At 45.2% G+C, this 26,948-nt stretch overlaps 1 protein-coding gene across 1 annotated transcript in view; it reads right to left on the reverse strand.

The window, feature by feature from the left end:
• Window positions 1–260: 260 nt before the first annotated feature.
• The window catches only part of LOC126253547 (U6 snRNA phosphodiesterase 1), a 56,201-nt gene continuing 29,513 nt past the window's right edge, over window positions 261–26,948 (reverse strand). Inside the window, exon 5 of the mRNA XM_049954953.1 lies at window positions 261–594. Coding sequence (XP_049810910.1) covers window positions 403–594 — 192 coding nt within the window. The 3' untranslated portion in view covers window positions 261–402. The remainder of the gene's footprint in view (window positions 595–26,948) is intronic.

The raw sequence follows: 26,948 nt of genomic DNA on the forward strand, positions 1-26,948 counted from the left end.
TATGCAATTTCAGAAAGAGCTAGTTAGAGATAGGTTTTTCCCTGTACAAAGCTGAATTTAATGCCCATATTTTGCTATGTAGATTTTGGCATTTTGTTGTTTTTGTTGCTGCTGTGCAAATGAACTTTGTTAGTGAAAAATCAGCCCTCCACCCCTGCCCTTGCAAAACATAACAGAAGATGCTACACAGAAGAAGAGGAAGAAGAAGAAAGTAATTTTCCGAAATATAATTTGCTGTGGTACCAGACTGAGTATAAAATTTTTTCTTCTTTGTAACAATTGTGGTGATTGCTCACAGAACAAACTACTACATATTACTTACAAAATTAAATCTTAACTGTTCTAGAAGTTTTCACACATTATGTCTCTGAAAATACACAATATAAGAAACAAAAAGTAAATTTATGATTGTAGCTGAAATGTAAAATATTTATTTCCAGTTTTGCACATGAGTTTCTCTACGTCTATGTGCCATTTATCTGGCTGTGCTTGACGAAACTGTTGAAACACTACGTCAAGCTGTGGTATGAGAGTAGAAATCGGTTCTGCAAGGTCTCCAAGACACCATCCAATGCTCAAGTGAAATGACGGATCCTGGAGAAGAAAAGTTTTACCAAAGTATTATTGATAATTTACTTTTATAAAGTATTTCTTGCCAGAAAATCTTATTTTCTAATGTAAACTATGGAAGATTTAAAGCAAGTAAGCACTAGCACCTTGTACATAAGATAATACTGTCCCAATTAATACAAGGGATATTTTAAATCAAACTTCAACCTCAGAAAAATTAAAAACAGTATTTAATTTTTGTATGTTTACATAAACATATACCATTAACAATACAGTTATACTGGAACAAAGAGGCAAAAACATAACAAAGAAGGCAATTTTTTTTTACTATTCTGTGAAGAGCAAGGTCAGCAGAGTTGAAAGACTGGCTGTAAAAAAAACTGGACAAACAGTACGGAACGAAATCCATTCAAATCAAGGTTATTACAGAGAGAGAGAGAGAGAGAGAGAGAGAGAGAGAGAGAGAGAGAGAGAGAGAGAGAGACTACCTTGGATGGGATTTAAGTGCTACTGTGGCAAGTGGGCAGTGAACAGAGTAGTAGTACTGAGCCGTGATCCGGCTCGCGTTTGTGCCGTTGACAGGTTGGCGTCGTGTATTCGGACTGTGATCTCTCGTTTCCTTAGTGCGTTCACTGGCGCCACTACGTTTGCTCACTTTGTCTGTCTGTGAGTGGCAGCAGTGGCATTTAGCGAGTATTGTGGTACTATCTTTGGAGCGACCTCTAGTATTTCCGGGTCGTCATGTGTCGGAGTTCAGTCAGTTGGGACGGAGCAGCAGTGAGGTCAGACAGCGTCAGTACTCGCTAAGCCAGCTGGCGATATATGCACTGCCCAACAGAAGGATGTGGTCGCAAGAGTGCATGACCACGTCGAAGGTCCGTATTCAGCAAGTTTAAGTTGAATGGATTGTTATATTCGAGTAGTGCAACTTTCACTGTGTGTGTGTGTGTGTGTGTGTGTGTGTGTGTGTGTGTGTGTGTGTGTGTGTGTGTGTGTAGAAGTGACCTCATGCCATCAAGCTGAATTGTCTTATGTGGTTCCACGTGCATCTAGTCAGATTTTGATTAGGCGGTTTGGTCTTAACCCTGTCTGCCTACTAGGATTTGGTGGAGCCAACTTGTGTAATTAAATGCTTGTCATTTGATGATAACTGATATTCTATCGTGGTATTGGTTACCACATCTTACGTGGATTTAGCGAGTGTGCTGGCTGGTGTTGAAGCTGCCCCTAGTTTGAGTTGCCATCCTGTTAAGTGAGCATAACTCTTGCCTGCCTGTCTCACCGCTTACGCAGCTGTAGTGACTTTTCTCAGGTCGATCCTTGGAGCACTGTCTGCGGATCACTCCCCCTTTTTTTGGTCTGTTTGTGTCAATTGTTTAAAAATGATGTTTTGTTTAAATTATTCCTATTGCTTGTGGCGTTCAGCTGACAAATAATTTGAATTCTTTCTTACTAAGGCCTTCAGCAGTCAGCGTAGCTTGTGTTGCAGTCAATTTTTTTTAATGATTGTTTTTAAAAATTATTTCCTTAAATAAAGTGTGTGTATTTACTGTACAACCAACGGTAATGTCCACACCTTTTCCTGCCTTCCCTAAGTCCGACATATCAAGTACAGCTTCCTTTATCACCTCAGACCAGAAATACGGGGCGTAAAAAAGAGAGACCAAGCCCTGCACCACTGCTTTGCAATGAAATGAAGTTTTCAATTCTGTTAATAAGGGAACACTTACAGCACATCAACAAGCCAAAATATTGCTGAGCTTTTGGGCAAATCCTTCTTCAGTCTTAGCAGAAAATGCAAACAAACATACACACCTGCATAATTACTATAATATGGAGACAAGGTTGGAAACTATGAAGTGTGTAATACCAGCTTTTAGGAACTGACATATCTTTCTCTAAACTAAATTGTGCAATATAAAATCATCAATAATTCGAAAACTCAGTAGTATGTTTAGCTGACACAGCAAAGTTAAAAAATCATGTTGAATGGAAACACCTGTATTCACAGTTTCCTTGATTTTGTATGACGCTATTAAAAGCTAACTAGCATATCATTATACACTATAACAGTAAGTTGTGCAAATGTTAGAAACAAACACTATACTGTAAATGAAAAATTAATGATTTTTTATTTCTTATGCTGTTAAACAACTTTTGCAATTATGGATGTGAAAAACTTGCATTCACAATAAAGAAAACAGTGTACTAATTTGTAACTGTCTCTGTAATTAAATGATATGCACAAAATAATGAAAACTTAAGAGTTGTGATCGAAAATTAACTTATGTATCAAATACAACACTATATCTATTTCACCAGCTGTTTTAGACTATGAAAGTTGGGGCTTCAAAGGCAGCCAAAGTACTACTACTGGTGGTAAAATAGGTAAAAACCATCTATCTCCAGCTATTGTTTTCATATGTGTGAGCTGTGCTTGTCTGAATGTGTGCATGTTTTTTATTTCAGAAGAAGACCTTCTGGCTGAAAGCTTAAATATATGGCAGTCTTTTCACTGTATCTCTGTGAATCTACATCTCCTCTGTACAGTGAGCAGCACTCTATTCTTTTCAAAATATTATTGTTATTTTATCCTAGTATTTCCATTGTTTCATTATAACTTCTATGGCTGGCTGGTTGGTTTAAAAGAGGGGGGGAAGGGACCAAACTACGAGGTCATTGGTCCCTTGGTCCTAATAAAACAATGCCACAAATGTGAGAATAAATCAGAAGAGATATATAACACAAAACGGAAAGAGAGGAAAAATCACAAGAATGAAAGAAAGGCAACGAATACTACAAGGAACAAAAGAGGACAAGAAACAACAAAGACACCAAAAACGGAAGAGAGTAAAAAAAGAAAGCAGATTTCAGTGGCTGGGCTGACTACGAGAATAAAAATGAAAAGCCAGCCACTCTGCAACACATTAAAACCTCCACCCTAAAAGAACGAGGGCGGAGGACGCAGAGGGACAAAGGACATGAGCTAAAACTTAGATCAAATGATAAAACCCACCCTCATGAATAAAACGTAAAACTAAATCAGCCAATGAGGCGTTGTCAGATAAAATGAGTGGCAACGAGTCCAGTAACCCAAGATTTCGTTGCTGGGCATTAAAAGTGGGACAGTGGACCAGAATATGGGCCACTGTCAACCGGGTGCCGCACCGACACTTAGACGGGTCTTCACGGTGCAAGAGGTAACCATGGGTCACACAAGCGTGGCCAACGAGGAGCCGGCAGAGGACAACTGATTCCCTGCGAGAGGCCTGCATGGAAGACTTCCACACATTCGTAGTCTCCTTAATGACACGCAGTTTGTTGTGCATACTGTTATGCCATTCCGTCTCCCAAAGCCGAAAAACCCTACGGCATAAGTCAGAATGCAGGTCACGCTCAGAGATGCCCATCACCACAAATGGTTTCTGCGTAGCCTATTGGCAAGTGAGTTGCCTGGGATGCCGACATGTCCTGGAGTCCACAAAAAACTGAACAACAGGACTGGTCCAGGGCATAGATGGACTCCTGGATGGATGCCACCAAAGGTAGCAGTGGTTGAAAGTGCATGAGATAGGGCCACCAGCTCTGCAGTGAATACACTGCAGCCATCAGGCAAGGAATGCTGTTCAATATGGCCTCTGTGGACAAAGGCAGAACACTTCAAGAATTGAGAGGCACTAACAGCGGAGAGCCATAGGGTTAACAGAGTCCTTAGGGCTATGCGGAAGGTCCAGGTGAAGCTGCGGCCTAGGTGTGCACCATGGAGGTGTACGAGAATGGACCCGAGGAGAGGTGGTGAAGGTAAGGACTCCAGTTCAGACAGAAGCGATCGCACGCAAACCACAATCGCTAGCCCTGACCTGGGCGACCTATGCGGGAAGTGAACCACTGTGATTGGGAAAAGAAGATGGTAATTATATGTTCAGGAGCGCTATGAATGTGTGCAACTTAACCGATCTTCAATGAAGGGACTCCAGCCTCCACCAGTACGCTTGTCACCTGACTCGTCCTAAAAGCTCCTGTCACTAGTCGAACTCTGCAATGGTGCAATGGGTTGAGCAAACGCAATGCTGAGGGTGCAGCCAAACCAAGTGCTGCCAACACTTCTGTTTAAGCTGATTAAGATGAGGAAGTCAAGTCAAACGAGCATCGAAAACGCTGGTTCCAACAGAAAAGCATGAGACACATCTTCATGGTGGAAAACTAGAAGCCATAGGCTAGAGCCCATGACTGCATCTTGTGGATGACTTCCTGTAGGCAACGTTCAGAAACACCAGTACTGGAGCAGCGGTACGAAATGCAGAAGTCATCTGCATACACAGAAGGTGCGATGGAGATCCCGACAACTACTGCTAGACCGTTAACAGCCACTAAAAATAGAGACGCAATACAGAGCCCTGTGGGACTCAGTTCTCCTGGATATGGATGGAACTATGGGCGGCACCAACATGGACACTGAAAGTACGGAGCGACAGGAAGTTTTGGATACAAATCGGGAGTGGGCCCCGGAGACCCCACTCATACAATGTGGCAAGGATATAATGTCGCCAGGTCGTGTTGTATCCTTTACGTAAGTCAAAAAAGATGGCAACCAGGTGTTGGCGTCTGGAAAAGGCTGTTTGGATGGCAGACTCGAGGGAAATAAGATTATCAGTGGTAGAGCAACCCTGGTGGAAGCTGCCCTGACATGGAGCCAGTAGACCACGTGACTACTGGACCCGACACACCATATGTTCCAGCAGCTTACAAAGAACGTTGGTGAGGCTGATGGGCCGATAGCTATCCACATCAAGCGGGTTTTTATCAGGTTTGAGCACCAGAATGATGGTGCTCTCCCACCATTGCGATGGAAGGATGCCACTGCACCAGATCCGGTTGAAGATGACAAGGATATGTTGCTTGTAGTCATATGAGACATGTTTAATCATCTGACTGTGGAGCCAATCAGACCCATGAGCTGTGCTGTGGCAATGTGCAAGGGCACTGAGGAGCTCCCACTCTGTATATGGGGCATTATAGAATTCACTGCGGCTTGTAGTAAAAGAGAGGTTTTTCCCTTCCAGCCGCCGTTTGAGAGTGCGAAAGGCTGGGGGGGGGGGGGGGGGGGGGGTTGGGGGGGGGGGTAATAATCCGACACAGAGGCTCAAGCAAAGTGCTCGGCAATTGTGTGGATAACAAGCCATTTATGGTAACACCACCAACATCTGCTGGGGTCTAGTACCCAGAAAGACGTTTGACCTTTGCCCAGACTTGGGAAGGTGATGTATGGCACCCAGTGGTCGAGACGTATCTCTCCCAACACTCCTGCTTCCATCGACTGATAAGTTGACGAACGTAGGCATGTAGCCATTTAAAGGCTATGAGGTGCTCCAGGGAAGGGTGCTGCTTATGCCGCTGTAGAGGTTGCCGACACTCCTTAATTGCTTCAGTGGCTTCCGGTGACCACCAAGGGACTGTCTCATGCCGGGAGCACCCTAAAGAGTGAGGGATCGCATTTTCTGCTGCAGAAACTATTGTTGTAGTCACCTGCTCAATCATCACATCGATGTTACCATGTGGGGGAGATTCAATGGTGACAGCAGAGGCCAAAGTTTCCCAGCCCGCCTTGTTCAAAGCCCATCTGGGCAGGTGTCCATGGGCCTGACGTCGGGGGCAGTGAAAGGAAGATGGGTAAGTGGTCACTACCACACAGGTCATCATCATGCGCTCTCCGGTGGATAGATGGGAGAAATCCTGGGCTGCAAATTCATAAATCCATGGCCGAGTACCTACCATGAGCCACACTGAAATGTGTGGTGGCCCCAAAATTTAACAGGCAGAGGTCGAACTGAGACAGTAAAGTTTCGACATCTCTGCCTTGGCCAGTAAGCATGGTGCAACCCCACAAGGGGTTATGGGCATTGAAATCTCCCAAAAGTAGGAAAGGTTTAGGGAGTTGATCAATCAGTATAGCTAATACTTTCAGGGGTACTGCACCATCTGGAGGAAGATACACATTGCAGACAGTTATTTCCTGAAGGGGCACAGTGCCACTACAGACTGAGTTTAGGAAATAAACGCAAACTCCACCTGACTCTCGATTATAGTCACTATGGTTACTGTAATATCGCTTATAGCTGCGGAGAGCATGGGTCCGCATTGCCGGAAACCAAGTCTCCTGGAGTGCAATGCGGATAGCAGGTGTAAAGCTTAACAGTTGCCGTAACTCGGCCAGGCGGTGGAAAAAACCGCCACAATTCCACTGGAGGATGATGACATCGTGAGAGTGGGAAGGCATGGAACATTCAGTGAGGCACTTTATGCCACCGATTTATTGCCTGCACAGTCTATATTCATTGTGTCTGAGGGTCTGGCGAGAGCTAGGTCCTCAGCAGATACCTGAATGTCCACCCCATCCTCAGATGTAGAGCTTCTAGGTAGCAGTGGTGTGGGTGCCACCACAATTTCCATGGTCTTAGGGGTCTTCTTTTTGGATTTCTTTCACTGCTCCTTGGGTTTCCCTGGCTGGGAGGACTTCACTGGCTCAGTCCCCGGGACTGAGATTGAGGATAAGAATGAAGCCCTATGACCAGCTACTGTTGAGTTCTTCAGCCACTGGCGAGTGCCATCTTTCCCACTAGCAGAAACCTGGGAAGGGAGTGACGCAAAGGACTCCTACCTAGCGAGAGAAGCCAAAGAAGACTTATGCTTCTCCAGCATAGAAGTGGGGACAGATGTCCCTGATGGTTGGGGGGGGGGGGGGCCGCGAGGTGTTGCTCCTGAGGAATAGAGACGAAAATGACCCCCCACTAAGAAGGGGGCCGGTGTAGTCTTCCGACTCCAAGAGGTGACTGGGGTTGACGGAGCTGATGGTGCCAGAACAGTTGTATCGGCGGCGTAAGACCATGTCATACTGACTGAATGCAGGCATTCAAATTTTATCTTAACCTCAGTGTAGGTCAGTCAGTCCAGGGTCTTTTACTCCACAGTTTTCCTTTCTCTCTGGAGAATCCTGTAGTCAGGTGAGAAAGGCGAATGGTGCTCTCCGCAGTTGCCACAGATGGGAGGCTGGGCACTTGGAGTATTGGGATGTGATGGGCGTCCGCAATCTTGTCATGTGAAGCTGGAAGTACAGCACCACATCGGGGGAGGGATATAGGGCTTTACATCACAGCAGTATTCCAATCACCTTGACCTTCTCGGGCAATGTATCACCCTTGAAAGCCAAGATGAAGGCACCAGTGGCAACCTGATTACCCCTGACCCTGGTGGACACGCCAGACAAAATGTACACCTGGCCGCTCTAAATTGGTCCGCAGCTCATCATCAGATTGCAAAAGAAGGTCTCTGTGAAATATAATACCCTGGACCATATTTAAGCTGTTATGGGACATGATGGTTATAGACATATCTCCCAGCTTGTTACAAGTGAGTAACGTCCATGACTGGGCAGAGGATGCTGTTTTGATCAAGACTGACCCATATCTCATTTTTGACAATACCTCCACCTCCCCAAACCTATCCTCTAAATGCTCAACAAAAAACTGAGGATTCATCGTCATGAAAGAGTCCCCATCAGCTCTCTAACATTCAAGCTATCAGGGCGAATAAGTTCCGCTGCCATCCTTAGCCTGACGTTCCTCCCATGGTGTGGCCAGGGAGGGGAACGATTTGGGGTCGTACTTCTGTGCGTTGAATTGAGCTCATGATCGCTTAGAGAATGCTTGTGTTTCACCACCAGCAAGAGATGGCCTATGTTTCATCGCATGTCATCCACCCTGATGCCACCCACTCTAACCAGGGGCCCTCCCCATGAGCGCCAACATCCACAGCAAAGGCCACCTGGCAGGATGGCCATCGCCGGGAGTCCCGATGCCCCAGGGGGATTGGCATCTACCCCTTGGCATAAGTGGGGAGTTAATGGCACAGGCATCAGCAGAGCGGTCCTTGTGTGGTCAGGGGGCTACAACCAATGGGTTACATGGCAGCTCCACCACAACTGACTGGCTACCGTGCTGGATATCAGGAGCAAAGAAGTCCGTGGTCATTGTCGACACAGAAAGCAACACTGCTTAGTGCATTGTGGAAAGCACACCCAGGAAGGTGTCCTCACCTGAGAGACAGAGAATGAGCAGGACTGAAATGTGACAATGAGAAAGTGGGCTAGAGATATGAATACACGATGGACACAATGCACCATGTAAGGAGCCTTTTGCTCTTCGGGAAAATTTTTGAAGAATGGAGGTCAAACCCTACTGGGGACCATCACATGAAGGCTGAAACTTGTGAAACTCCTTTTAGTCACCTCTTACGACAGGCAGGAATACCTCGGGCCTATTCTTGCCCCCTGACCCGCAGGGGACTAACTTTTATGTTCCTTGTCTTTTCAAAGTTTTGTGGAGCTACATTTTGTTTTGTGCAAAGAAATGTTTGTAATAAATGTCAAAAGTTAATTGTAAGCCTGGTGTCATCTACATTATTTGGAATACCAATTTGCTCATAATTTTACTCCAGGCAGCAAATTGCAGATAGAATACCCCAGAGCTTTGTGGAGTCCAGTAGTCAGATGAGTATTTTCATTGCCTGGTTACACAGGAGTACCACTTTATCAACTTTAATTTCACATAAAGCCCACTTGCAACGAGTCCATCACTTGACTTTCAAACTTATAAGATGGTTGTTTCACAAGTAGGGTTCCTAAAGTGGTAAATCCACAAGAAAGTGTTTGGCAAAACCTGGCAACAGTGGCATGCGCAGCAACTTTCCCACTCTTGATCCCAACTATTTCTCCTCTCCAACAATCAATGTTCACCTAGCAGCTGTCTGCAATGGATGGCCCAATTGCTGCTACCACCAAGTGTGAAATCCACTCATTCCCAAGTTGTTAAGGAAAGTGTGTGTGTCTGTTCAAAAAACTGCAAATGGTGTAGGGAGTTCACTGCTGGTCGCATGGCTATTTACAATGGGGACCTGAGCAGAAGACCATCAATTTCAGATATGAGGGGCATTTGAACGTCTGTGCAAAGTCCCAGAGGTGGCACCTCCAGCATCTTTGGAAAGAACGCTCACCAAGTTTCAGCCATATTGGTCTATTTCTTTGTGTGTGGCATTTGTGTGAATCAAGGAAGTCGAGTGATTGTCAAAAAATGGATGAAGAAGAATTTTGTGTGGTGATTAAACATTACTTTATGAGAGGCAGAACACCTCAGGAGACTAAAGAGAAGCTTGATGAACATTTTGGTTTAACTGCACCTTCAATTAGAACAGTTTATAAGTGGTTTCAAAATTTCCGGAGTGACCATATGGACAAGTGATGCTTAATGTTCTCGACGCATGCATGCCAACTTTCAAAAGTGAAAAATCAGGAGAATTTAGCGGTGTACTATTGTGAACTACAACACATCCCTGATGATTTAAAGTTGCAATAATTCAATACCTGTAACAACTCAATTACATTTTCTTTATTATTTACATGTAAATACTAAAATTTATCATTCAATATGCTGAACAACATGAATGATGAGCTCTGCAGGTTCCTTTGGATTCACACACATTCAAGTGAAGCACTCTCGAGAGAACTACAGTTCAAAATTACGATACGAGGAAACAAATTAACGTCTATTAGATTTCTGTTTTGACATTAGCACAGTTTTTGCACGAATAAATCACTTAAGTGATCACACATTTTCATTTCATAATGCAACCCATATTTGCATGGCATCTTATATCCGTAAGACATGTTTCCCAAATTTAAATCAATTTTATACAGGATGTACATGTTAGGCTTGCAAATAATCTGAATAGTTTATCAGTCTGAATTTGTCCGATTACGGTAGTTACTTATTCAGCACACCCACAGCTGACTTAGCCTTCTTCAAAAACTCTGAACCAAATTTCTGCTCAAAGCACTTTCCTTTTTGAACTGATTTTAAAATTAAAAATTTCTCCAAAAACGTTCCTGAAAGCATGGACGACCTGAACTGGGTTTTGGTCTTTGTAACTGTGCTAAAAATTCTCTCACATTCCGCATTACTAAGTGGAATTGACAAACTAGCCAGCATCACCTTTGCAAGTTTATTATATTGAAGAACCCCATCAGCTGATTTCATCTGACCTACCAATGCCCACTGAAAATCAATTCCCTCTGCTGCCACGTTGGTTTCTTCCAGCTGAAAGTTACAGAACTGAGAATGGAGAATATCAACTTCGGTATCTAAGTGTTCACTTTCGCTAGTCAGAATATTAGGAAATCTGTTTATGAAAAATCTAAGACTGGAAAATGCTTTGCCAATTGTAGAAATATTTGCAACTTCTGCATGCATTAAAACTTCATCTTTAAATGGAAATTTGTGTATCATGTAATCACATGATAAGCAACATTTTCTTACAGACTTAAAGAATATAAACTTTTTCTCAGGCTTCAAAGTGATCACCAAAGCAAATGTAGAATTCCCTATCATCAGATCACAATCATCCTTTTGATTTGCTGGAGTATGTTAATCTACATCAGTAAGGGAGCTGGAGGTTTTAATAATAAGTCGTCTCACAAATCTTGCCATCATATTCTTCAATAGCTCCTCCAAAATTTACCACAATAATTGGATATGTGGGGCACTTGACTGAAGCGCTACATTTGGGCTCTCAAAGATAGGCATAAAACTTGAACGGAAAAGGCATAAAGATTTAAGTAAATTTGATGCCAGAAACATAAACGATTGTTCCTCAGGGGATAAAGCATGGTCCACAGTGTCAACGTTTTACGGCACAACTGATGATGGGTTTTTCTTTTAAGTGAGGAGTGTGGTGAAATCTTACCACAGTGCTTGGACTCGTGATACGAAGCAGATACATCAATACAAGAGAAGGAAAGTTGCTACTCACCATATAGCGGAGATGCTGAGCCGCGATAGGCACAATAAAATGATTCAAACAATCATAGCTTTCGACCATTAAGGCCTTTGTCAGCAGTACACACACACACACACACACACACACACACACACACACACACACACACACACAAAAAGCGCAACTTACACACACATCTGCAGTCTCAGAGAGCCGAGACTGCACTGTGAACAGCAGCAGCAGCACCAGTGCATGATGGGAGTACGACTGGGTTGGGGTAAGGAGGAGGCTGGGGTGGGGAGTGGGGAGTGGGAGAGGTAGTATGGTGGAAGTGGTGGACAGTGAAGTGTTGCAGAGAAGCTGAGGAGGGGGGGGGGGGAGGTAAGTAGTGGAAAGGAGAGAAATAAAAATAAAAGAAATTAAAAGACTGGGTGTGGCGGTGAAATGACGTCTACGTAGTACTGGAATGGGAACAGGGAGGGGCTGGATGGGTGAGGACAGTGACTAACGAAGGTTGAGGCCAGGAGGGTTACGGGAATGTATGGCACGGAAAGTTCCCATCTGCGCAATTCAGAAAAGCTGGTGTTGGTGGGAAGAATCCATATGGCACAGGCTGTGAAGCAGTTATTGAGATGAGGGGTATCATGTTTGGCAGCATGTTCAGCTACAGGGTGGTCCACTTGTTTTTTTTGGCCACAGTTTGTCGGTGGCCATTCATAGACAACTTGTTGGTAGTCATGCCTACATAGAATGCAGCACAGTCGTTGCAGCTTAGATTGTAGATCACATGACTGGTTTCACAGGTAGCCCTGCCTTTGATGTGATAGGTAATGTTACTGACCGGACTGGAGTAGGTGGTGGTAGGAGGATGTATGGGACAAGTCTTTCATCTAGGTCTATTACAGGGGTATGAGCCATGAGGTAAGGGATTGGGAGCAGGGCTTGTGTAAGGATGGACGAGTACATTGTGTAGGTTCGGTGGATGGTGGAATATCACTGTACGAGGGGTGGGAAGGATAGTGGGTAGGACATTTTTCATTTCAGGGCACGACGAGAGGTAATCAAAACCCTGGCAGAGAACGTAATTCAGTTGCTCCAGCCCCGGATGGTACTGAGTTACGAGGGGAATGCTCCTCTGTGGCCGGACTGCGGTACTTGGGGATATGGTGGGAGACTGGAAAGATAAGGCATGGGAGATTTGTTTTTGTACAAGGATGGGAGGATAATTACGGTCAGTGAAGGCTTCAGTGAGACCCTCGGTATATTTAGAGAGGGACTGCTCGTCACTGCAGGTGCCATGTGCTCCCTGCCGCCGTTGGATAAGCAGCTGCAGCAGCAAGTCGTATACTCTTAGCTCACTTATTTGTTACATAGTTTAATTCTTAATTTCTTTGCGTGTTTTTGGTATTTGCATTGTTTAATTCATAAATTTCAGGCATATTATAGTATTTGAGAGTTGTAGCATTGTGTTTTAGTACCTGAATAGTGTAAAATCACGTAGTCTCCTTCCGCCGCCGAGCAGTGTGTCAGCAGTGCGCAAGTAGCAGCATTACTGCATTTACTAGGCAATCTTGTATTTTAATAACAGTTTAAATTTTGTGTCGAATTGTTTGTGCTCTCTGCAGATTAGTTCGGACGTTCTTTGCACAACAGTTTTTAGCATGGATAGGGACTGCAATTGCTGTGTTCGGATGCAGGCTGAGTTGGCCTCCCTGGGGGTCCGGATGGGGGTTTGTCGGGGACGGCCAGCTCGTCCCACGCATCCCCCGATCGGAGTACGACTGTGGCTGCCTGGGATACTGCCCACATTGAGGCTGAGCCCTCACCTGTGGTAGAGTGGGAGGTCGTCTCGAGGTGTGGCAGGGGGCGAAAGACATTCTGAAGGGCTGAAAGGAAGGCCTCTCCAGTTTGTCTGACGAACCGGTTTCAGGCTCTGTCTCAGGCTGATACTGATCTTCAGCTGGACACGGCTGCTTGTTCTGTTCCAGAGGTTGCCCCTCAGTCTGCAAGATCTGGGCGGTCGCAGAGGGTGGTCTTACTGGTACTTGGGAGCTCCAACGTCAGGCGCGTAATGGGGCCCCTTAGGGATATGGCAGCAAGAGAGGGGAAGAAAACCAATGTGCACTCCGTGTACATACCGGGGGGGAGTCATTCCAGATGTGGAAAGGGTCCTTCCGGATGCCATGAAGGGTACAGGGTCCACCCATCTGCAGGTGGTCGCTCATGTCGGCACCAATGATGTGTGTCGCTATGGATCGGAGGAAATCTTCTCTGGCTTCCGGCGGCTATCTGATTTGGTGAAGACTGCAGTCTCGCTAGTGGGATGAAAGCAGAGCTCACCATCTGCAGCATTGTCGACAGGACTGACTGCGGACCTTTGGTAGAGAGCCAAGTGGAGGGTCTGAATCAGAGGCTGAGACGGTTCTGCGACCGTGTGGGCTGCAGATTCCTCGACTTGCGCCATAGGGTGGTGGGGTTTTGGGTTCCGCTGGATAGGTCAGGAGTCCACTACACGCAGCAAGCGGCTACACGGGTAGCAGGGGTTGTGTGGCGTGGACTGGGCGGTTTTTTAGGTTAGATGGCCTCGGAAAAGTACAGAAAGGGCAGCAGCCTCAAAGGGTGCGGGGCAAAGTCAGGACATGCAGGGGCCAAGCAGCAATCGGTATTGTAATTGTACACTGTCGAAGCTGCATTGGTAAAGTACCGGAACTTCAAGCGCTGATAGAAAGCACCAAAGCTGAAATCGTTATAGGTACAGAAAGCTGGCTGAAGCCAGAGATAAATTCTGCCGAAATTTTTACAAAGGCACAGACGGTGTTTAGAAAGGGTAGATTGCATGCAACCGGTAGTGTCGTGTTTGTCACTGTTAGTAGTAGTTTATCCTGTAGTGAAGTAGAAGTGGATAGTTCCTGTGAATTATTATGGGTGGAGGTTACACTCAGAAACAGAGCTGGGTTAATGGTTGGCTTCTTTTACCGACCTCCCAACTCAGCAGCATTAGTGGCAGAACAACTGAGAGAAAATTTGGAATACATTTCACATAAATTTTCTCAGCATGTTATAGTCTTAGGTGGAGATTTCAATTTACCAGATATAGACTGGGACACTCAGATGTTTAGGACGGGTGGTAGGGACAGAGCATCGAGTGACATTATACTGAGTGCACTATCCGAAAATTACCTCAAGCAATTAAACAGAGAACCGACTCGTGGAGATAACATCTTGGACCTACTGATAACAAACAGACCCGAACTTTTCGACTCTGTATGTGCAGAACAGGGAATCAGTGATCATAAGGCCGTTGCAGCATCCCTGAATATGGAAGTTAATAGGGAGGAAGGTTTATCTGTTTAGCAAGAGTAATAGAAGGCAGATTTCAGGCTATCTAACAGATCAAAATGAAAATTTCTGTTCCGACACTGACAATGTTGAGTGTTTATGGAAAAAGTTCAAGGCAATCGTAAAATGCGTTTTAGACAGGTACATGCCGAGTAAAACTGTGAGGGACGGGAAAAACCCACCGTGGTTCAACAACAAAGTTAGGAAACTACTGCGAAAGCAAAGAGATCTTCACTGCAAATTTAAACGCAGCCAAAACCTCTCGGACAAACAGAAGCTAAACGATGTCAAAGTTAGCGTAAGGAGGGCTATGCGTGAAGCGTTCAGTGAATTCGAAAGTAAAATTCTATGTACCGACTTGACAGAAAATCCTAGGAAGTTCTGGTCTTACGTTAAATCAGTAAGTGGCTCGAAACAGCATATCCAGACACTCCGGGATGATGATGGCATTGAAACAGAGGATGACATGCGTAAAGCTGAAATACTAAACACCTTTTTCCAAAGTTGTTTCACAGAGGAAGACCGCACTGCAGTTCCCTCTCTAAATCCTTGCACAAACGTAAAAATGGGTGACATCGAAATAAGTGTCCAAGGAACAGAAAAGCAACTGAAATCACTTAACAGAGCAAAGTCCACCGGACCTGATGGGATACCAATTTGATTCTACACAGAGTACGCGAAAGAACTTGCCCCTTTTCTAACAGCCGCGTACCGCAAGTCTCTAGAGGAACGGAAGGTTCCAAATGATTGGAAAAGAGCACAGGTAGTCCCAGTCTTCAAGAAGGGTCGTCGAGCAGATGCGCAAAACTATAGACCTATATCTCTAACGTCGATCTGTTTTAGAACTTTAGAACATGTTTTTTGCTCGCGTATCATGTCATTTCTGGAACCCAGAATCTACTCTAGGAATCAACATGGATTCCGGAAACAGCGATCGTGTGAGACCCAACTCGCTTTATTTGTTCACGAGACCCAGAAAATATTAGATACAGGCTCCCAGGTAGATGCTATTTTCCTTGACATCCGGAAGGCGTTCGATACAGTTCCGCACTGTCACCTGATAAACAAAGTAAGAGCCTACGGAATATCAGACCAGCTGTGTGGCTGGATTGAAGAGTTTTTAGCAAACAGAACACAGCATGTTGTTATCAATGGAGAGACGTCTACAGACGTTAAAGTAACCTCTGGCGTGCCACAGGGGAGTGTTATGGGACAATTGCTTTTCACAATATATATAAATGACCTAGTAGATAGTGTCTGAAGTTCCATGCAGCTTTACGCAGATGATGCTGTAGTACACAGAGAAGTTGCAGCATTAGAAAATTGTAGCGAAATGCAGGAAGATCTGCAGCGGATAGGCACTTTGTGCAGGGAAGGCAACTGACCCTTAACATAGACAAATGTAATGTATTGCGAATACATAGAAAGAAGGATCCTTTATTGTATGATTATTTGATAGCGGAACAAACACTGGTACCAGTTACTTCTGTAAAATATGTGGGAGTATGCGTGCGGAACGATTTGAAGTGGAATGATCATATAAAATTAATTGTTGGTAAGGCAGGTACCAGGCTGAGATTCATTGGGAGAGTCCTTAGAAAATGTAGTCCATCAACAAAGGAGGTGGCTTACAAAACACTCTTTCGACCTATACTTGAGTATTGCTCATCAGTGTGTGATCCGTACCAGATCGGGTTGACAGAGGTGATAGGGAAGATCCAAAGAAGAGCGGCGCGTTTCATCACAGGGTTATTTGGTAACCGTGATAGCATTACGGAGATGTTTAGCAAACTCAAGTGGCAGACTCTGCAAGAGAGGCGCTCTGCATCGTGGTGTAGCTTGCTCGCCAGGTTTCAAGAGGGTGCGTTTCTGGATGAGGTATCTAATATATTGCTTCCCCCTACTTATACCTCCTGAGGATATCACGAATGTAAAATTAGAGAGATTCGAGCGCGCACGGAGGCTTTCAGACAGTCGTTCTTCCTGCGAACCATACGCGACTGAACAGAAAAGGGAGGTAATGACAGTGGCACATAAAGTGCCGTCCGCCACACACCGTTGGGTGGCTTGCAGAGTATATATGTAGATGTAGATGCGACGACCACAGGTGGCTAGGCTGTACGGAAGGGACTTCTTGGTATGAAACGGCAGCTGTCGAAGTGGAGTTATTGCTGGTGGTTAGTAGGTTTGATATGGACGGAGGTACTGATGTAGCCAGTCCCCTCCCTGTTCCCATTCCAGCACTACACAGCAGCCATTTCACTGTCACACCCAGTCTTTTAATTTCTTTTATTTTTATTTCTCTCCTTTTCACTACTTACCCCCTCTCCCTCCGCACCTTCTCTCCTACCCTCCGTCTAAACTGCAACACTTCACTGTCCGCCACTCCCACCATACTACCCCTCCCCCTCCTCGCCCCAGCCTCCTCCTTACCCCCACTCAGTCACCAGTCCCATCATGCATTGGTGCTACTGCTGCTCGCAGTGTAGTTTCAGCTCTCTGAGACTGCAGATGTGTGTAAGTTGTGCTTGCATGAGTGTGTGTGTGTGTGTGTGTGTGTGTGTGTGTGTGTGTGTGTGTGTGTGTGTGTGTGTGTGTGCGCGTGCGCCCCCCCGCGTGTATGTGTGTGTACTGCTGACAAAGGCCTTAATGGCCGAAAGCTATGATTGTGTGAATCATTTTATTGTGCCTATCGCGGCTCAGCATCTCGGCTATATAGTGAGTAGCAACTTTCCTTCTCTCGTATTGTCACATTCCATTCTGGATTTTCCATTGTTTGAAGTAGACACATCTACATTTTGAGTGAGTTTTGGAATTTTATAATTCTTCAAAGTTTCCACTTCAGAATCCTTACTTACAATTTCACTCTTGAACAAACTAACCAAGGGTCCACTGCTCCAAAATCCAATCTAAACATCTTTTCAACGATAACCATCATGTAGGCACATGGTTCACAATTTTCCTCATTTCTGTGTTATGTAAAGTTTGAAACTTTACAAATTTTTCTTTCCGTTTTGCACTCCTTTCCAAAGAATAAAACATGTCAATAATATTTTCATCAACGTTAAAGGCAAACATGCCGCCCCCTTCTCAACAGCAAGATTAATTATGTGACAAAAACAGCCTACAATGATTAAGTTAGCAATTTCTTGCTTCAAACATCCTGCCACACCCTTTTTTAGCCCTACCATTACAGAAGCATTGTCGGCACCAAAAGCCAGAAAGTTTTTTTAATGGAATACGGAATTCCCATAAAGTTGAAATTAGAAGATCAGCAATATTAGCTCCAGTGGCATCCCCTTTTAAATTAGGCACAGAGAGTAGGCAGCTTTGAATTTCATGCACTTCAGGGCTGAAGATCGATATGGTAATAGGATATAACTTAAAGTCCGTTTTATTACTACCATCGGTTGCAACAGTGAATGGATTCGACTGCAAGTGCGCAATAACGCTGCATTGTATGTCTTCGCCATTCTGCACGAAAAATAATCAACACCTCCAAGATATGCAGCCAACAACTACTACAGAGTAAACAAATCCCACAGCAGAACCGAGAACACAATGGTCCTACATTCTAAACAATGGTCTTGTAGTAGTGATGCCAATCCTGGCGCACCGCAAAGGGGAGTCAAGAATGAAATTGTCGAGCGGAGGAGCGGGGAGGGAAGGGTAGTAACCCTCAATAATTTTCCCCCTGAAACATTTATCCCTCTAACTTCCCCCTAGGCAGCTTAATTCCCCCTAAATTTGGGGGGAAATCCCCCAACTTGGCAACACTGCCTTGTAGACACAACAATGCTAATCACTTAGCTTGGAACGACTATTGACTACTTCTTGTTCACCGTAACTTTAGGATAGCGGAGGAAATTGGCACTAGTTGAAAGATATTCATTTGTCTCTGAATGCTGCCAATGATAAGTTCCTTACTTCCTTGTAGATACGAATTGCAAGCTACGCCTACTGCCGTTCCTGACAGCCACTGCACGAATCTTCCAAGTTAACATACAAAAGTAGCAGCCATACCTTGTCATCCACCAATATATCGAAGGCACAAGATTTTCAAATAGTAAGAAAAGTATTGAAACTGCTCTGAAAATCGGGAGATCAGTCTTCACGGTCGGGAGATCGGGAGGAAGAAGGGAAAATCTGGAGTCTCCCGCTTAAATCGGGAGAGCTGGCATGTCTTTGGAGGTTACAACTCCAGAACTCATTGATAAAATCCACGATATGGTGATGGGTGACAGATGAGTTAAGGTTGTGCTGTGGGCATCTCGAATAAGCAGGTATATAATATTTTGCATAAACATTTGGACATGAGAAAGCTGTCCGCAAGATGGGTTCCGCGATTGCTCCTGCTTGACAAAAAATGGAATCATGTGAAGTGTTGCAAGGATGGTTTGCAGCTGTTCAGAAAGAATCCACAGGACTTTAGGCATCGTTTCATTACTGGATGAAACATGGATACATTCCTATACTCCTGAGGCCAAACAACAATCTAAACAATGGGTTACCAAGGGAGAATCTGCACCAAAAAAGGTGAAGACCAGTGCTTTGGCCAGAAAGGTTATGGTGACTGTCTTTTGGGATTTGCAAGGGATAATCCTCATCGACTATCCGGAAAAGGGTAAAACTATTACGGGTGCATATTATTCATTGTCATTGGACCATTTGAAAACCGAGCTGCAAGAAAAACGCTGGCGGTTGGACCACAAAAAAGTTCTTTTCCATCAAGACAATGCACCAAACACACCTCAGCAGCTGTGGTCACAAAATTAATGGAAATAGTATTCCAACTCATTTCACATCCCCCCCCTTCCCCCCCATTCTCCGGACTTGGCTCGCTTGGACTACTATTTGTACCCCAATTTGAAGAAATGGCTGGCAGGACAAAGATTTTATTCAAATGAGGAGGTGATTGCAGCAACTAATAGCTATTTTGCAGACTTGGAAAATTTCTATTATTTGGAAGGGATCAACAAATTTCAACAGCTGTGGACAAAGTGTATAAGTCTAAAAGGAGACTATGTCGAAATATATAAAAGGTTTACCCCAAACATGTAAGTAGTTTTTATTTTAGCATGGACTTTCCAAACCCCCTTCGTGATACTGTTGAAAAGGTCAAGAGACTATTGCTCTAAAAGCAAAGGAAAAGCATTCGTGAGCTTGCTCTTCAGGTATGTGAGATGTCCACAAGCCCAGCTGAGAGAATTTTTCCTGAACATTTAGTGTATCAGAAATCTTTACATAAGACCACAAGCAGCAATGTGTCAGCTGTGCCAATCTGGAAACAATTGGGAGGAATTTTTGGGCCCAATCAATACCAGCAATGAAACATGGGTTTTTAAATGCAATCTGATAGCAACTTGATGGCACTTGTGTTTTGGGACCATAAAGGGATATTGCTGATCAACTGTTTGCCTCATGAAACAAAGATAAACTTCGACAGGTATTGCAACAAACAAAGGAAACAAGACAGATGATACATGACTGTTGGAATGGAAAACTGGGCAAAGGAGTGGAGTTCTTCAAGATAACACCTCACCCCATGTCTCTCATCACACCCAGGACCTACCGAAAGGATTTGGCAGTTACGGTTACAGTCCATCCCCTAATAACTCTCCCCTAATTCTCGTGCAGCTTTATCGACTTGGTTACCCAACCATTAAACAAGCAGTGTTGCAAAACACCTTTCCCAATACAATATATCAGTTAAATTTTTTTTTATAAATGCCACTTATCAGTTAATCTTTAAAATGTATAATGCTTGGGCATTTATGAATTTTGGGCATTTGCCCCAACTTATAAATGGTGGGTTGATTTGGAGAAAAAAGGAACTAAACTGTGTCATCAGTCCCTTTTTCTTTAGTCTCATAGGTCTCTCATTAAAATCATACCCCTGAAGAATCTCATCACCTGAAATCCAGGGAATCAACAAAATGTATAAAACTAAGTGTGTAATCACACTGAAGGAAGCAATGAAAGTAGCAAGTCAAAATTGAAAACATTAACTCTAAGGGAAAAAAGCAGTAAAAACAATACAGCAGATGGCCTTGGCTGGCTGATCACAACAATAAAAAAGGATGATCCAGCCACTCTGCAACACACTAAAATCACCAGCCTAAAAACACAAGACATGAGAAACGCAAGAAGACTAACGCCAAGTTGAACAGACAGCGCCAGAGGGAGTAAGGAAGAGTGTTAAAATGCAGGTAGGGTGAGGGCCTGAAAGATGACGGTAAGGCAACCATCCTTAAATACAATAATAAAAACTCTCTTCATGGATGAAACTTAGAACTACATCAGCCGCTAAGGCATTGTCCCCTAACACCACAGATAGCGTCTCAGGAAGATTAAAAGTCTGCCGCACGGCAGGTCCTCATGACGCAGGAGCTGACCGTGAGTCAGCCAAATAAGACAGATGCGGAGCCAGCAAGGGGGCCAATTGAGTCCTTGTGAGAGGCTCACATGGAGGACCTCCACACAGTCATCGTCTCGTTTACCATGTGTTAAGTTACAGCAAAGTCAGAGAGCACCATCCTATATTCCAGAGCCCAAAAACCTTGTGGTGTAATTCCAGTCAAAGATCAGACTCCAGTATGGCAATCTCCAGACACGGTTTACAATCAGCTTCTTTGGCTAGCCTGTCAGCAACTTCATTTCCCGGGATTCCGGCATGTCCTGGGGTCCATACAAAGACCACTGACCATCCATGTTCTTTGAGGATGTAAACAGACTCTTGGATGGCCATTACCAAAGGATGGCAAGGGTAGAACTGGTTGAGAGCTTGTAAGGCATTCTAGGAGTCGCTACAAATGAGGAAGGACTCCCTGGTGCAGGAATGGATACAATCAAGAGTGCGAGAGATGGTTGCCAGCTTTGCAGTGAAAACACTGCAGCCATCTGGCAAGGAGCACTGTTCAATATGCCCTGCATGTGAACCCAACATGATCAACAACCATCACGCAATGTGTGTAAACTACCTCTGGACCCTGGGACACGTCAAGAATAGAGAGAAACAGGCAGTGGAGGGCCACTAGGTGAACTGAGTCTTTTGGGGCTTGTGAGAGGCCCAGACGAAGCAGTGGATGAAGTGTACACCATGGAGGTGTACAAGAGTGGACCCAGAGGAGAGGTGGTCGAGGGAAAGCCTTGAGTTTAATGAGAAGGGACTGGACACGGACTGCAATAATAATCCCCGATCTGGGTTGCCGTTGTGGGAGACTGATCGCTGTGTTAGGGGAAAGGAGATGGTAACTCTGACGTTTAGGCAAGCTGTGAATGTGCACAGTATAATTTGCAAGCAATTGTTGCTTGATCCACAATGGAGGAACCTCAGCTTCCACGAATAGGCTGTTCACAGGGCTCATTCAGAAAGCTCCCATTGCAAGTCAAACTCCACAATGGTGTATAGGGCGTAGCATCCGCAATGCTGAGAGTGATGCTGAACTATGCACCAGGCTCCCATAGTCAAGACAGGATCGTACAAGGGCTTTGTACAAGTGCAACAGTGTAGGGCAATCTGCACCCCAGTTAGTGTGATTCATGCATCGAAGAATGTTGAGGTGCTGCCAGCACTTTTGCTTAAGCTGATGATGTGGAAGCCAAGTTAAGCATGCGTCAAAAACCAGCCCTAAAAAGTGATAAAGAGTCCACACCATTAACGAGATGGTCATCAAGACAAAGTTGTGGGTGCTGGTGAACTGTACGACAGCAACAGAAGTGCATGAAAAGTCTTCGTGGCTAACAACTGAAAGCCATGAGTGAGGGTCCATGACTACGCCATTCTATGGCTTCCTCCAGTCTATATTCAACCACACCAACAGTAGATGAGCAAAAGGAAACAAATGTCATCAGCGTATAAGAAGGATGATACTGAGGACCGCCACAGCTGCTGCGAGACTATTAATGGGCACCAAAAAGAGCGATATGCTCAGTACGATGCCCTGTGGGACCACATTCTCCTGGAAATGTGGGGAAATGTGTGAAGCACTGACTAACTCTGAAGGCGCGGAGCGACAAGAAGTTCTGTATAAAAATCAGGCGCGAGTCCAGAGACCCCACATATGCAATGTAGCAAGGATGTGGTGTCGCCAAGTAGTGTCATAGGCTTTCATCAGGTCAAAACAAAAGGCAATAGGGTGAAGACGGTGGGAAAACGCCATTTCAGTGGCACACTCCAGGTATACCAAGTTGTCAGTGGTGGAGTGACCTTAGCGAAAACTGCTCTGGGATAGAGCCAGAAGGACCCGAGACTCAAGGAGTCAACACAACCGTCAGCACAGCATACAATCGAGCAACTTGCACAAACAGTTGGTGAGGCTAATAGGACAATAGCTATCCATATCTAGTGGTTCTTACCTGGTTTTAGCACATGAACATTGATACTTTCTTGCCATTGTGACAAGAACTTACCATCCCTCCAGATATGGTTGAAGATTGCAACAAGGTGGCACTGGTAATATGCTGACATTTTTAATCATTTGGTGATAGATGTCTTCTGGCCCAGGTGTTATGTCAGGACAATTTGCAAGAGCACCAAGGAAGTCCCACTTACTGAATGGAGCATTATATGCCTCAGGGCGGTGTTTCGTAAAAGATAGCTGTTGTCGTTCCACCCGCTGTTTTAGGGTACAAAAGGCAGGATGGTACTTCTCAGACGCAGAGGTTCGAGCATAATGCTTGGCAAAATACTCTGCAGTTGCATCTGGGTCGGTAAACACAGCTCCATGTGTGGAAATCCCATGTATACCTGCAGGGGTCTGATATCTGCAAAGGCATCTGAACTTAATCCAAACCTGTCAAGGAGAGATTACTTTATCAATGATGGAGACGTATCATTTCCAGCACACCTGCTTCCATTGTTTGATTAGTTGACAGACTCTCCCAAGGAGCTGTTTGAAGGCAACGAGGTTCTCCAATGATGGATGCTGCTTATGACATTGTAGGTCCCTCCCACCTACGATCCCTAATGGCCACAGCTATTTCCAGCAATGATCAAGGTACTGTCTTCTGCAGGAGGCAACCTGAGGAGCAAGGGATTGCCGAGTCAGCTGCAGAAACAATCATTGTAATAATATCCTGGATCACCACATCGATGTTACCAAGCAATGGAGAACCAACGGTGGTAGCAGAGGTGCAAATGTCCCAGTCAGCCTTGGTAAGAGCCCATCTGGGCAAGTGTCCAGGCGAGTAACACTGGGAAGGGACAGGAAGAGTGGAAAATGGTCACTGCCATGCAAGTCATCATGAGCTCTCCAGTGTATCGTTGGTAGAAGGCCAGGACTGCAAACTGAAAGATCAATGGCCAATTATGTGCCATGTGCCACACTGAGATGAGTGGGGGCATCTGTCTTTTGGAGACGAAGGTCAAGTTAGGTTAGTAGAGTCTTGAAATCTTTACAACAGCCAGTACTGTTGGTTCCACCCCACAAAGGATTATGGGCATTGAAATCACCCAAAAGTAGGAGTGGTGGTGGTGGCTGTGGCTGTTGTTGTTGTTGCTGTTGTGAGCTGAGAAATGAGTGCAGCCAATATGTATTGTGGTACTTCACCATCTGGAGGAAGGTAGGTGTTGCAGCTTCTTAAGGTGTTTGAAGGGGCACACATTCGCTACTTACAGAAGTAAGGACAATTATACATACGCCACCAGACATCCAGTTTTTGTAAATCCACAATAGCCATGAAGGCTGGGGGTCCAAATTGCTGAAAACCAGGTTTCCTGAAGGGCAATGCTGAAAGCAAGTGTAATGCTTAAGAGTTGTTTTAAATCAGAGCCAAGCAAGGGGGGGGGGGGGGGGGGGCTGCCACAATTCCACTGGAGAATAATGCTTTCCATAGTATGGGAAGGCATGAAGGGACCAAGGACGCACTTCATGCCTCAGAGTCACCTGTCACCACCTCTCTAAGGCTTGTGGTCTCAGTGTCTATTGGTTCTGAGGCTCAGGTGAGATCTAGATTCTCTGAGGAAACTAAGATCGCCAACTCCTCCCCAGAACGGGAACTCTCAGAATGTGGTGGTGTGGTGGCCACCAGGGTCTATTTCTTCTTTACAGTTTCTTTTTCTTGTCCTCTCACTTCTCTTTTGGTTTCTCTGGCTGGGAGGGCTTCTCTGAATTTGTCTCAGGAACTAACAATGATCATGAAGCCCTGTGACCTGCAGCTTGTGCACCTTCAGCCACTGGCTGGTGTCCAGCTTCACAGCAGCAGAAGCCTTGGGAAATAGTGTCCCGAGGGCCCCTTCCTTGCACAAGGAGCTGTAGGAGGCTGTTAGTTCTCTGGCCAAGGGGTGGGAAGCACTGTACCTTATGGTTGGGGGATGGGGGGAGGGGGGAGGGCACGTTACTGACAAAGTACACTGAAGCGCCAATGAAACTGGTACAGCCATGCTTATTCAAATACAGATGTGTAAGCAGACATAATATGGCGCTGCAGTCGGCAACACCCATATATGACAGTGAGTGCCTGGTGCAGTTAATAGATCAGTTACTGCTGCTACAATGGCAGGTTATCAATGTTTAAGTGAGTTTGAACTCTGTGTTATAGTCAGTGCATGAGCGATGGGAAACAAGAGCATCTCTGAGGTAGCTATGAAGTGGGGATTTTCCTGTACGACCATTACACGAGTGTACCGTGATTGTCAGGAATTCAGTAACACATCAAATCTCCGACATGACTGCGGCCAGTAAAAGATCCTGCAGAATGATGACTGAAGAGAAAAGTTGCTACTCACCATATAGTGGAGATACTGAGTCTCAGTAGGCACAACAAAATGACTGTCACAATAAAGCTTTCGGCCACACACACACACACACACACACACACACACACACACACACACACACACACACACACACACAACTTACAGGCACTCTCAGACAACTGAAACCACACTGCGAGCAGCAGCAGCAGCAGCAGCAGCGCACAGCAGAAGTGGCGACTGGTGGTAAGGAGAAGGCTGGGGTGGGGAGGGGGAAGGATGCATGGTATGGTTGGCGGACAGTGAAATGCTGCATTGCATGTTAGACGGAGGGCAGCAGACAGGCGAGGTGGGGAGCGGTGAGGTTGAGGCCAGGTGGGTTACAGGAACATAGGATGTATTGCAGGGAAAGTTCCGACATGCACAACTCAGAAAAGCTGGTGTTGGTGTGAATGATCCATATGGCACAGGTTGTGGAGCAGTCATTGAAATGAAGGATGTCATGTTTGGCAGCGTGCTCACCAACAGGGTGATCCACTTGTTTTTAAAGACAGTTTGTCGGTGGCCATTCATGCAGAGAGACAGCTTGTTTGTTGTCATGCCCACATAGAATTCATGACTGGTTTCACATATAGGATGCCTCTGATGGAATAGACGATGTTTGTGACTGGACTGGAGCAGGTGGTGGTGGGGGGGGGGGGGGGGGGGACATATAGGACACGTCTTGCGTTAGGCTTATTACAGGAGTATGAACCATGAGGTAAGGGGTTGGGAGCAAGGGTTTTGTAAGGACAGGTGAGTATGTTGGGTAGGTTCACTGGATGGCAGCTTACCACTGTTGGAGGGGTGGGAAGGATAGTGAGCAGGACATTTCTCATTTCAGGGCACGACAAGAGGTAGTCGAGATCCTGGATGGAGAATCTGATTCCGTTGCTCCAGTCCTGGATGGTACTGATTTACTAGGGGAATGCTCCTCTGTGGCCAGACGGTGGGACTTTGGGGTTGGTGGGAGATTGGAAAGATGAGGCACGGGAAATTTGTTTTTGTATGAGCTTGGAAAGATAATTACTGTGTGTGAATGCTTCAGTGAGAACCTCGGTATATTTCGAGAGGGACCGCTTCTCACTGCAGATCCGATGACCACAGGCTGTGCGGAAGGGATTTCTTGGTGTGGAACAGGTGGCAGCTGTCGAACTGATGATATTGCTGGTGGTTAGTAGGTTTGATATGGACGGAGGTACTGATGTGGCCATCTTTGAGGTGGAGGTCAACATCTGGAAGGTGGCTTGTTGTGTTGAGTAGGACCAGAAGCAAATGGGGGAAAAGTAGTTGAGATTCTGGAGGAATGTGGATAGTGTGTCCTCACCATTGATCCAGATTGCAAAGATGTCATCAATGAATCTGAACCAGGTGAGGGGTTTAGGATTCTGGGTTTTTAGGAGATTCCTCTAGATGGACCATGAATAGGTTGGCATAGGAAAGTCACATGCAGGTGCCCATAGCCATACCTTGGCTC

The sequence above is a fragment of the Schistocerca nitens genome, chromosome 4, assembly GCF_023898315.1.
Source record: "Schistocerca nitens isolate TAMUIC-IGC-003100 chromosome 4, iqSchNite1.1, whole genome shotgun sequence".
In the NCBI taxonomy this organism is placed as follows: domain Eukaryota; kingdom Metazoa; phylum Arthropoda; class Insecta; order Orthoptera; family Acrididae; genus Schistocerca; species Schistocerca nitens.